This window comes from Anguilla anguilla, chromosome 14 (genome assembly GCF_013347855.1).
Source record: "Anguilla anguilla isolate fAngAng1 chromosome 14, fAngAng1.pri, whole genome shotgun sequence".
Lineage (NCBI taxonomy): Eukaryota > Metazoa > Chordata > Actinopteri > Anguilliformes > Anguillidae > Anguilla > Anguilla anguilla.
The window spans coordinates 1319306-1331825 of NC_049214.1; the positions used below are offsets into that span (position 1 = coordinate 1319306).

General features: G+C 45.8%; 1 protein-coding gene across 1 annotated transcript in view; it reads left to right on the forward strand.

Annotated features, from left to right (window-relative positions):
• The window catches only part of LOC118213440 (bone morphogenetic protein receptor type-1B), a 49382-nt gene that overhangs the window by 15378 nt on the left and 21484 nt on the right, over window positions 1–12520 (forward strand). The window contains exon 2 of the mRNA XM_035392418.1: window positions 5392–5649. Within this exon, the coding sequence (XP_035248309.1) occupies window positions 5571–5649 (79 nt within the window). The 5' untranslated portion in view covers window positions 5392–5570. The remainder of the gene's footprint in view (window positions 1–5391; window positions 5650–12520) is intronic.

Below are 12520 nucleotides of genomic sequence, written 5' to 3' on the forward strand. Positions count from 1 at the left end.
ATGCAGGAATACACCCTGGACAGTTTGCCAGTCCATCGCAGGGCACACACACAGGGACAAAGCTTTCTCCCACTGTGAGAGTCAGAGAGGGAAAACACACCTGATTAAAGCACTGAGCACTCGGGGATAATCCACAGTGTTTATCACGTTGATGGAGATGAACAGGCCCAGGCACATTATGGTCTCGTAGCACATTCAGGGATACTCAACCCCCCCCCCCCCCCCCGGGTGCCCCCACAGAGTAAACAGGTACGACAGGCTGGCTAACTCCGCGATGCAAACAAGGCTCCCCTCTCACTGGCGAGCTCAGGGCCCATGACCTCCTCCCAGAAAGGAAACAGAGCCTTTGAGCTGGTCTTGGCTGATGGTCTGCAGTCTCCTTGACTGTGGAAAATCCCATAATATTTACTTTTAATTAGGCCACTTTCCCTGTGATGGAGGGTCAAGTAACTGTCACTTTATGAATGTTTTTGGGCTTCTATGTGTCCCTGATGAACAGTGGTGTAGCCTGAGAAGCAGGTGAGGTCCTGCTGGTCCTTTGTGTAAATACAGCACAAGCCATTTCAGTGTGAATTGATGCAGAAAGAACTCACTGAGTGTTTTTTCTGGGTGTGGCCTTCACGAAGTTACAGGGTTTCCCTCGCACCTGTTGCCGTGCCAAAAATTTGGCAACATCCTAGCCTTTAGTGTTCTTTCAATTTTTAGTAAGGTTTGGACACATGGGTGTGCTTCCCAATTTGAGCTGGGGTGCAAAGTCGCAGCATTTAAATTTAATCTTTTTTTTTGCTTCTGTGCCGTGCCTAGTGGGTAAAAATGCGAGACTGTCACTGCAGGAGCACCAGTCTCTTCCTTATGGAAATGGAAGATACAGCGAATATGATTAAATGAAATACGTTCTCAGTATATTTCAGCACTTCACAATAAATGGGCGAATATATATATAACTCCCCGCATGGGTTTTGGTTCAGTCCCCAAAGGGGTTGTGATCCCTTCTTTATGTGCTATCCTCTCTGCTTTGCACCTGCCTGAATCAAGGTAAAATAGAGAGGGCTGTCAGTGCATGGAATAGTTTCCCCTGGTAATGTTAGAGAAAAGAGACCAGTTCCTGACTTAATGTAACACTGTAATACACAGCACTGTACAAGAGGAATATATTAAACTGAATCACCAGTACAGGATTCAATTGTTTAAAACTGGCATATTTTTACATCACTCTTAAAATGACAGTGAGGTGAGGACGCAGGCACGTTTGTCATTTTAAAGGAGCTGTTGACAGTCTCTGGATAATCAGGCCCGCTGGACCCTGAGGCCTCTGCCTGGGTGTACGAAAACACCTTCTCATGGGCCGTTTAGTGCTGATGAGGCAGAGATGGGATTGGGGGTGGGGGGGGGGGGGGGGGGGTTGGGGCGCGGGGACGCGCCCTGTATCCGGCTCACAGACGTGCTGTACAGTACATTTAACCTAGCACGCTAAGCGCTAACGACAGGGGTCCGTTTTCTACAAAACCAGCACTTTCACTGAGAAAAAAACAAAAAAACCCGCTGATGGAGGATAATTCCCGTAGTGGAATCCTGATACTTCATCCCATGGATATTCAGTTTGGAGTTTCACAGTGTTGAGGAAAGAAAAAATGCTTATATTTAGTTGCTATATTCTGTTCACATCGATTTTTAATATTTTGGTTACTGTGTGAAATCACTTGGGTTCCAGGACAGGATAGAGTGGTGATTTTTGGTGCCCAGAAGGGTACTGGGCAGAGATAGATTTTGGGAAGCGACCAGGTCACGTTTAACCCCTTATGGTGTGAGGACACAAATGTGTGATTAGAATGTTTACAAGTGAACATTCTAAATGCTGATGTCACAATCACTATTGTTAAGCAGCGGAGTTCTAGAACACTGACTAAAATAAATAAATAAATAAATAAATCATTCTGAAAAGCGTACTTGTGAAAGGGTTAATGACTCTATCTGTAATGCTTAAGGCTTAGAGGGGGGCGGAGCACAGCTGTTGCAGCCCTTGAGTAGTACTAAAACCCAGACTGCGCTCCCGGCCGTGAAGCGGTTACTACAGTATGTCAGAATGAGCTATGTGTCGCCGTGGAAACGGGCATCAGCAAAGACAGTAAATCAGGGACGCTAGCCGCCTGGGCTGTGGCGGCCATTTTGGATGAATGAATGAATGAATGAATGAATGAACGAGCGGTTTTTACACGGTGTCCATCAGAGAGAGTGTCAGAGATTGACTCAGCAAGCACCGCCAGCTGACTGGAGATTCCTTCAAAAACAAGCTGCTGTTTAATTAATTTAATTAGAAACCCACCAGATCATCAGACATGTATGTAAATATTTAAAAGATTCTTCATCTAAAAATAAATGTCTCCACCAATCTGGGCCCATCAAAAACTTACAATGAAACTGAAATAGGCCTAAACTTTCTAAAATAATCCAGAAACTGAACTATCTCTTTAATGAGACCATAATGAATTGCCTGTTGATTTTGGTACAAAAATATTGCATATCCTTTGTGGTCTCACCTATAAGAATATGTGAGGACTGTATGTTTTTGGTTTTTATATTATGATGTACAATAAGCTGTTTGAGAATAAGTATGCACACTCCGGAAAGAGCTTTGAAAAAGTGCAAATGTCAGTCAAAATGTCATTTTGTACAATAAAGAATTTAAATGTGCACATTTACCTAAGCTCCAGATATAAAGCGATAATTTTATTGTGTCATTTCACAGTTAACGTCCTGACCTGGTAATGTGGAGTTTTCATGATTTGTTTTTCTCAGAAGCAGTGCTTACTTTTTATTTATATATGTTTTTGATGAGAAAGTTTATTTTGCTAGCGGTTTCACGCTCATTTGCACCACAGGCCGTTAGCTGCAGGTCTCTGGCTGTCCTCCCCGCCTTTCCTTCCACAGAGAGAGGGCGACCCTTACTGTGAGGACGGCTCGCTCGTCCGTTAAAAAAACACTTTCTGTTTAAGCATTCAGGTTTTAAAAAAAACTTTAAAAATGCTGAATGGAAGCTCCCCGTTGTGTGGGGGCCCCTGCATATTCATGAGGGCTCTTCTCTGTTCTCACACAAATGACACACTGCTGGGGAATGGGGGGGGGGTGCGCCGGGTGGGGGGGGTTACTGAGGGTTGGCGGTGGGGTACGTGCGGGGTTCGGGGGCGGGGTGGGGGGGGGACGGTAGGAAACTCCCCCAGGGCTTTTGTGGGCTCCTGCCTGCTGGTTTCGTTTTGGGGGGGGGGCGGATTAAGAGGTGTTGAGTGTGATTGCAGCGCACTCGATCAGCAATACGAGCGGCCCGAATCGGAGGCAGCGTGCCCATTGGACGGCCGAGGCTCGCCTCCTAGCGGGTCGCCTTCCCTGAGGGTCGAGCCGTCCGTCCGTGTGGCCGAGCAGCCTGACGGTGTTTGGGGGGGGGGGAGCATCGATTTGTTCCGATATCATAATTCATGCGTCAGAAACCCGCAGGAGGACTGATGAAGGAGACACTTTGACTCTCTGCTTGATGAGGACGGGACGGATGCACATTCCAAAGAAAGACAGCATTGCCCGTCTCACATTCAGGGGGTCTCATTTCTCTTTCCCCTCTTGAGATCCTGTTTTTTTTTTTGTATTTTGAAGGACTGGTCTGATCCAACTCAAAACATCAGTGATTCAGGTCCTTTAATGATGTGTCGGTGTGTTATAATTTTTTTTGGACCAATTCTCTGATGCTAATTTGCTAATTCTTAACACCTCTTAAAAAAGAGGGTTTCTGTCACAGCTGATGGATCCTATTAGGGGCTTTTTCAAGAGGGGAAAATAAGAAGACAATGGTTCTCCTGGAACAAGCAGGAGTTTGAGAGTATCAGCATGTTCCATAATCACTCAATCCCCAGACCCCCCCCTCACCCCCCCAGGGTTCCCACCCGCTGCGCGCTTGATGGATGTCCCCGTACTTCAAGGGCCTCTGCGTGACCCGCGGAGACCCCTGCTCCCAGAACCCCCTGCTCCAGCGCTGGAAAGAGGCCTCCTGATCGCATGCTATGCCTTGCAACGGTGAAATCCCTCCTGACAAGACAATCGCACTGCCCATGTGGGAAAAACATCACCTCCCACCACTGCACAGTGGGCTGGTTCCCCCCCTACACCACACAGCTGGTTTCTCTATACCCTGCTCAATAGTGCAATGGCACCCTACCTGGGACTCAAACCTGCAACCTTTAGGCCGAGCTGCGCTCCCATTATACACCACCGCTGCCCAAAACTATGACATGTATTACTCTGCAGAAAGACAGATATAATCAGTTATGAAAAGCCTGGTCTGTGAGAAATGGCTAGAGGTTTGACTTTGTGTTTCCACCAACTGAAACCAGTAAAGCAGCTAAAGTGCACTAAAAATGAGACCGAAGACTGAGCAGCAGAGAAATGGTGCAGACCCAGGTTAGGAGATCCAGTGAATGAATTTTTCTTGTTTAGATTTGTAAGGTGATTTTGACGCATATACATTACTTTCTCTCTTTCTGTGTTTGTATCCTGAAACCACATGTTTGCTTTAACCCTGATCTATTAGTGTGAACGGAACCTTTGAGAAGTAGGTGTTTTGGAATGTTTTTTTTTTTTTCTTTCCAAAGTTCTAAGTCAGTGTTCTAGAACTTTCAGTTACCAGCAGTAATTGTGACATCATCAGCATTAGAATGTTCAGTTGAGAACATTGTGATCACACATTTGTGATCTCACACCTTAAAGTGTTAATAATGTTGACTTTCGAGTTAATTCATATCCAGCGATTCTGGCTCTGGCCCCTGTTCAGTGAACACCTGTTCTTTTATCCTTACCTGCCGGTAGATTCAAGGCCCATAAAACCTGTCTGCTGTTTACCAGGATGAGTGTGTGCCGGGAATATAACTGAAAGTGTAAGATAATTTTTTGTTTTTAAGCACTCTGTAAGCTCTTTCTCTTCCTGCATGTTTTCCCTTCTTCCTGTGGGTGAAGCTGTTTTTTTTCCCTCTCTTTGGGGGCACCCCCTCAGGCCGCTGCACCCCCCCTCCCCCTTTTTGAAAACGGGAGGTTTTTGAAGTGTTGGAGGGGCAGGGAGAGGGCGAGAGGGGCAGCGGGGGTAGGTAGGGGGGCAGCAGGGATCATTTGCCCCTTTGTTGTCCAAACCCACGAGGTGTCCAGAGGGAGTGAGAGGGCCGGTCGAGCAACACAGGGGGCAGTGTGTGAGAGAGAGCAGCCTGCTAACTCCCTCCCCCTCTCTCCTTCTCTCTCTCTCCCTCCCTTTCTCTCTCCCTCTCTCTCCCTCTCCCTCCCTCTCTCTCTCCCTCCCTTTCCATCTCCCTCTCTCTCCCTCTCTCTCTCTCTCTCCCTCTCACTCTGTTCCCCTCACAGCTGGTCCATCAGTGTACAGTGGAGCTGGAGGTTGCTGGGTGTCTGCGTGGTGCAGAGTTTCTGATAACAGGGAGAGGAAGCTTACACACACACACACACACAGTCACGCACACACGCACACACATACACACATACACACACACACACACACACTCTGGAGTCCGGCTCTCAGCTGGAGGATGACGGTGTTTTGGGGGTACGTCTGGAGGACCTCGCTGCTGCTGGCGGGACTGGGATTGCTGCGTCCCATGACCGAGGGTGAGTAGAGGGGTTCGCCGGACCTGCAGGGAGCGCGTTGGGGTGCTGGGGTGTGCTTTAACCTGTTACAGTGTCTCAGGGTCCTCACAAGTGTGCTTTAACCTGTTACAGTGTCTCAGGGTCCCCACAAGTGTGCTTTAACCTGTTACAGTGTCTCAGGGTCCTCACAAGTGTGCTTTAACCTGTTACAGTGTCTCAGGGTCCCCACAAGTGTGCTTTAACCTGTTACAGTGTCTCAGGATCCCCACAAGTGTGCTTTAACCTGTTACAGTGTGTCAGGGTCCCCACAAGTGTGCTTTAACCTGTTACAGTGTCTCAGGGTCCTCACAAGTGTGCTTTAACCTGTTACAGTGTCTCAGGGTCCCCACAAGTGTGCTTTAACCTGTTACAGTGTCTCAGGGTCCCCACAAGTGTGCTTTAACCTGTTACAGTGTCTCAGGGTCCCCACAAGTGTGCTTTAACCTGTTACAGTGTCTCAGGGTCCCCACAAGTGTGCTTTAACCTGTTACAGTATCTCAGGGTCCCTACAAGTGTGCTTTAACCTGTTACAGTGTCTCAGGGCCCCCTCAATTGTGTCAGTTTGTGTTAAAGCAGTGTGTGTGTGCTATAAATCCAGTGCTTAAATAGAATACCGCGGCAGCTGTGCTGGCATTTTTTGAGTGTACTTTGGGACGAACTGCTCTCTGCTGAATTGAACTGTGTTCATTGGTTGATTTAACTGGTCAGCTTTATAAAAAGTGTCAGCTTTATAAAAAAGAAAAAAAAAGATGTGTATGGGAGTCAGTAACTGGGATTATTAAACAATTAGCAATTCTTTCATTTTGACTTTCAGTTTTTCTTAACACATATTTTGGCTGCTTTTGTCTTTAAAAATATCTATATTGAACAGAGGAAAGGATCTTTTTTTAGATATGCAAACTAAATTTTTTGGAAAGGAGATATATATCATATATTTCATGGCAGTTGACTAAATTTTGTCATTTAATATTCAATAAAACACTAATTCATTATTGGGATTTTTAAATTTAGTCTTCAGTGATTTTTCCTAAACCTCATCAATATTTATGTAGGAGTTCATGGAAAGTGAAAATGAATAGATACAGTATATTTCTTTAATTTTCCTGTATAAAATTCTTAGCTAATGATAGTTAATGACATTTAATTAATGACAATTTCTTGGAAGTAAGTTATTATTGAACAATAAGAGTTAGAATATTTTATGCCTCCACAGAACTGGGGGAAATGGCTTTTTTGTATTAACATATTTTGTTGCATTATAATAGTGTGATTTTTCTATGAAATTCATCTGCCGGTCTTCCTAACACGTTATGATGCTTCAGTCATTAGTAGTGTGGTATAACTCCTTCTGTCAGCTGTGGTGTGTCTGTGTTTTGGGACCCGTTCAATAGTAACAGTCTCACAGCTGTTGGAGGAACAGCAGGACATTAGCCTGTTAGACCAACTGACCATTTGTGTCACACACGGACGCACATGCATGTACACACATGCACAAAAACATGAACGCACATACACACACTCCATATACACACAGGTACTCACATACATGCATACTCATATACACGTACAAACTCACTCACACACACACACACAGACAACCAAGAGTATATTCCTGTTATACAGCACAGACAGCTTTTTTTGCACATTCTGACCGACATAGGTCATGTTTTTTAAAACATTACAAATCAGTGAAAGCGTTGCCCTGGAGCTCCCAAACTATCATTTTCAGCGGCTGAAGGGAAGCCTTTATTTGTTTTTTATTTATTTATTTTGTAGACGCTCTTATCCTGAGCAAATTACACAGCTTTTTGCGTTTTTTACATAGTATCCATTCATACTGTTGGATACCAACTGAAGGAGTGCAGGAGTGCCTTGCTTAAGGGTGCAACGGCAGTGTCCTACCTGGGAATAAAGCCTGCAACCTCTCGGTTACAAAGCCAGTTCAAACAAAATACATTGTTTTAAAATCACTTTTTTATACCAAGGTCAGGTGGAGCATGTCACTGCGCATACAAACATGGAGATGACTGTGGCAGTGGCTTACTACAGCATCTATTCCCCCTGCGTTAGATGATCAGGAAATATAATCATGAATATTAAAATATGAGTTCAATTTTGTGAAACAAAGTTAAAATTTTGAGCACGGTATTTTGTGTTCAATATTTTCATTGTGCAAACCTTTTTCCTTTTAATTTTATTTATTCATTTTTTTATTGATTGGTATATTTTTTTCGGATTGTCTTCTGAATGTTATTTAATTATTACCATTAACTACAAGTATTTTATGTGAATTTTATTTTGTCCTGAACATATAGGTCAGTCTGTGTGTGGTATTGAATGTCAGAATATCACTTCCAAGGAATATCATGGGAGAATTACAGGCAGTCATATGGGAACAGGAAGTTAGCGGTGCTCGGTGGAAGACAGGATCTTTTCTTATTTCTGCTCGGTGTCCGTATCCATACGCCTGGCGCTGGAAATGTTTTTCGGCAGGGACCTTGGACCAGCACTCGGACAAAATCTTGGGATTTTTTCCGAATGTTTAGCGTATTAACCGTGATTTGTTTAGGCTACGGCTTTGATACGAACTACTGGCAGATTAAAAAAAGCTCTGGCTAGGCCCCCTGCCTGCGTGTGTGTTGTCAGTCCACCAAGGCCAAACTCGAGAGACAACACAAAGACTGGCAGTAAACAGCCTTGCGATGACATCACACATCTGGTTTACATATCTGGGCCTGTTTGGACACTGGTTGTGCTGATAATAGGTGCAATGCGTGGTTAATATCGGGACATAGGGAAATCACAGCTTGTTTACTGATTGGAGGCTTTTGCTGTGTGTGTGTGTGTGTGTGTGTGTGTGTCAGGGTTTCCATGGGGAAGAGGTGTAGCCTCACGCCTGACTGAAAATATTTGATGCTGAATACAGACCAGATTGATTTTATTTGACAGGTCTTTTTGAATGAATTTCTGGGTGGTAAAATTAATATCAGTTCATATTTCTTTTTTTCTTCTTTTCCAAGGCACCCAGTGTGGGGTTGATCATGTCCAATTCCCTCACTAATTTGGAATGTCCAATTATCTGCAGCCCCCAGCAGCCCCACTTCATAGTTATTAAATACTAAAAGGCATAACTGTTGTGACATAATTGTGATTTTAATGAATTTTTTTGGACGTTTTTTTTAAAATACTGCTCTGAATTCTGAAAGTCACTTTTAGTGAAAGTTTACTTTATGAAATTAGGAAAATCCACGCTTTGTATCTTTTAGAAACATTGTAACCTAACTTTCTGGAATACTTTCCCCTTTTTAATATATGTTTTCCATTTTAAGATGCATTAGGTACCCCGTTTATTGAAGAAATGCACACTCGGAATCATGAACAAGGGTCATTGATTTTTAATATGATTGGTCATAGTCAGTCTATCATGTGGAAAATATCATGAGAACCACCTTCTTTAGTCACTTACTGTCCTCAAAAATGCTTTCATTAATATTCTAGTCATGTTTTGACAGTTTATGTTTATGAGCTGAGACACTTAAACTTAAGTGAACTTAAGGAAATTTTTTAATTTGACGCCAAGACAAGTTCAGTGAGTTACCTTTCACTCTGTGTGAATCACTCACTGTTTTAAATAATGATATTTCATTTAAATGAACTGCTGTGTGAATCAGTATACTGTCCAGTGCAGTCGCTCTGTCCTCCCAGTACCAGAGAGCAAAACATTTATTCGGGTGGATTATAACGTCACCCTGCAGTGTCTTTCTGTGGGGATACCGCACAATTTTAAACTGGGCTATTTATTAAAAAAGTAAAAAGTCAAAAATATCAGACTTACAAAAAAAATATTATTGCATCGGCAAATTAGCGCAGATTTACTGGCGGTCTCCGCGCACGTCCAGCCGACACGCGGGACGCGGGCGGAAATGGCGGATGAAACCCGACGCTTGTCTTGCAGGACCGGGCGGCGATGCTCTCGTCTCCGTTCGCTGCGTCATCGCCGGTTGCCGAGGGCGACGGCGGTTTGCCAGGCCGCGTCTCGGCTCTGGCCGGGAGGCCGGTGATGTCACCGCCGCGCTGTCCAAGCGTTTGTCCGGCGCGGGACCGCGGTCAAGTTAAGTTAAGAGGCGCTGGCGCGTTTCTCCCGGATCGAACCCCCCCCTCCCCCCCCCCCCCCCCCCACCGTAACCGCCGTGTTTCTTCAGTCCCGTGAAGAGGGGAGGGCAGAGCTCCCTTTCGGCGCGATGCACCCCGCCCTGCGGAGAACCAGATGTTTCGACTCGAGCACTTACGCCGAGCGCGTCGCTGCCAACAACAACTCTCCGCCCCGCCCTGCTCGAATCCAGATACCGCGCGGCCCGAGAGAGAGAGAGAGAGAGAGAGAGAGACGGAGAGCTCTCCGCTCCGCTCGAATCCAGATACCGCGCGGCCCGAGAGAGAGAGAAAGAGAGAGAGAGAGAGAGAGAGAGAGAGACGGAGAGCTCTCCACTCCGCTCGGATCCAGAGAACGCGCAGGCCGAGAGAGAGAGAGAGAGAGAGAGAGCTCTCCGCTCCGCTCAAATCTAGATAGCGCGTGGGCAGAGAGAGAGAGCGATAGAGAGCTCCAGAGCACCGCCTGCTTACTCACGAGGAACCGGATCAGTTCCCCGAGTGACTGCGGACAGAGGTTATCTGATCTGCACTGTCCAGCTGCCCTTTCGGGTCTTATGTCAGTTTGACCCATGTAGTTTACTTCTTGATAAAATCATACGCAGATTGGCTCTTTCAATCCTCACGATTGTGTAACGCTACTGTATTAATTGCTTTGCTTAATTCTTGTTTTAAGGCCACCAAACTCTTAGAGCTGGCTCTGTTCCCCCTGACAGAAATGCCACAGATGGAGAGGGAGCAGATGAGTGCTCTTCAGGGATGCTTTACATCATCACAAGATCGCGAAGCGCTCTTCTTAGCGCTGAGTGCTTCATAAAATGAGAAGGTTTCTGATGGGGAACGTCTTTCTTGCTGCTCATTATGAAGCTGTTTTACAGTCAAAATAACTGCATTTGCACTGAGGAATCTGCAACACTCAGTGAAGAATGAAACTCAAGGTAGAGGATGGAAGCGTTTCACGAATAGAATAAATGTCATTGAGGCAGGGGGAGGGGAAAGACTGATTCAGAAATGAGAGCTCAGCGAATACATAAATCCACAGCCACAGCTGGAACAGGCACATCATTCATTGTGCTCAGCGATGAAAAAAGGGAAATGTAAAAAAGTGATATATTTCTGATGTTTACCTGTTAGTTCCCTTGCATTGGCGCATTAAAGGAAAGACTCGGGAGGTGGTCAGGAGGAGGGAGAGAGGGAGAGGGAGAAGGAGAAAAGGGACGAGGGCGGAGAGAGAACTGTTTCCTGCGCAGCGTGGTCCCGTGGCTTCCTGTCGGGGCGCGGATCGTGTTCCTCCTGCAGAACCTGATCTCCGGTCCGGGGTGCGGCTCCGCGGGACGGACGGACGGGGCGTGGGGCGGGGGGGGGGGGGGAGGGGGGGGGTGTGAGGAGACCGGGGATTTAAAGCTGCACCTGTGGGTTCTGGAACAAGGTGGGGGCATGGGGGATGGGGGGGGGGGGAGGGGGGCTGTGTCGTAACCACCTCTTCCTGTAACCCACACCACTGGATTACCAGAGCTTTCGCCTCACGGACACACTGAGTGAGACCAGCTGGTCCTTCAGCTCTGCAGATCACACGGAGAGGAGAGGGGGCGGGGCTAAGGAGAGGGGGTGGGGCTAAGGAGAGGGGGCGGAGCTAAGTAACAGGAAGAAGAGAGTTGGAATAAGGAAGGGAGGGGGCAGAGGGTAGTGTGAGGGGGGGAAAGTAGGGGTTGATGGTAGCACGGAGGAGGATCAGCCCAGGGTGGCAGAAGGATAAAGTGTTTATTGAAGAGCAGAGAAGGCTGCCCAGAACTCACCCCTGGAATTTTAATCACAAACTGAGAGGTTCAAATTAGCCTGTGGCATGTGCAGCCGTTAAAGAACGCCCTTGTGTGCGTTCTGATTCACAGGAAGGTAACTCTACTCATGGCGTGCCAGAGATGTTTCTGGTTTTTGCTTCAGTAAATATCCCAACTATAAAAGTTTATTCTATGTAAAAATGTTGCGTAACCTGCTCTGAAACAGAGAGAGCTAAATGGGGATATATTTGATGTTTTTTATGATTAGTATTTTATTGCAATTTTTAAAGAAAGTACAATTCACATTTACATTACTGAGCCCTAGGAAAGATTCCCTGAGATACAGTCTGGGGAATTGTACAAAGGGATACGTGATGGTCGGTAGTGGATGAAAATTACAGAAGAACGACCAAATAGAGGAAAAAATGAGAAGAAGAAGGGAAAAAAATAATGAAAGAAAATATGGAACGGAGGCTGTACAATTTCACACACTTGTTCAAACACAACTGCGCTCAGATGTGTTTAGAAACAGATCCAGCCGTGTAATGTTAATGACCGTAGCCGCGTAATGTTAATGAGGGCAGTTGACCGTAAGGCTGGAGGACTGAACGTTTAATCATTCCGGTTATTTATGCTTGGACTCGTAATAATCAGTCTAACTGTGCAGTCCGGCTGGGACTAAGTAAGACCAGAGACTTCACAGGCGCTCGGTTCGCTGCCCTTGATGTAGGAAATGTGAATCTACTCTTATTTCTTTCGACCCGTGTGTGTTTTAATCAAGCGCCTCCCTGTACTGGGATCTGGTGCCGCTTTATATATACCTGCCCTTCCTTTGTTTAAGCCCGAAGGATCTCGTGCTATTCGCGTGATACTCTGGCTCTAAATTTGCAGTGTAGCTCCCTGTTAACACGTTTTCTTTCTGTCATACA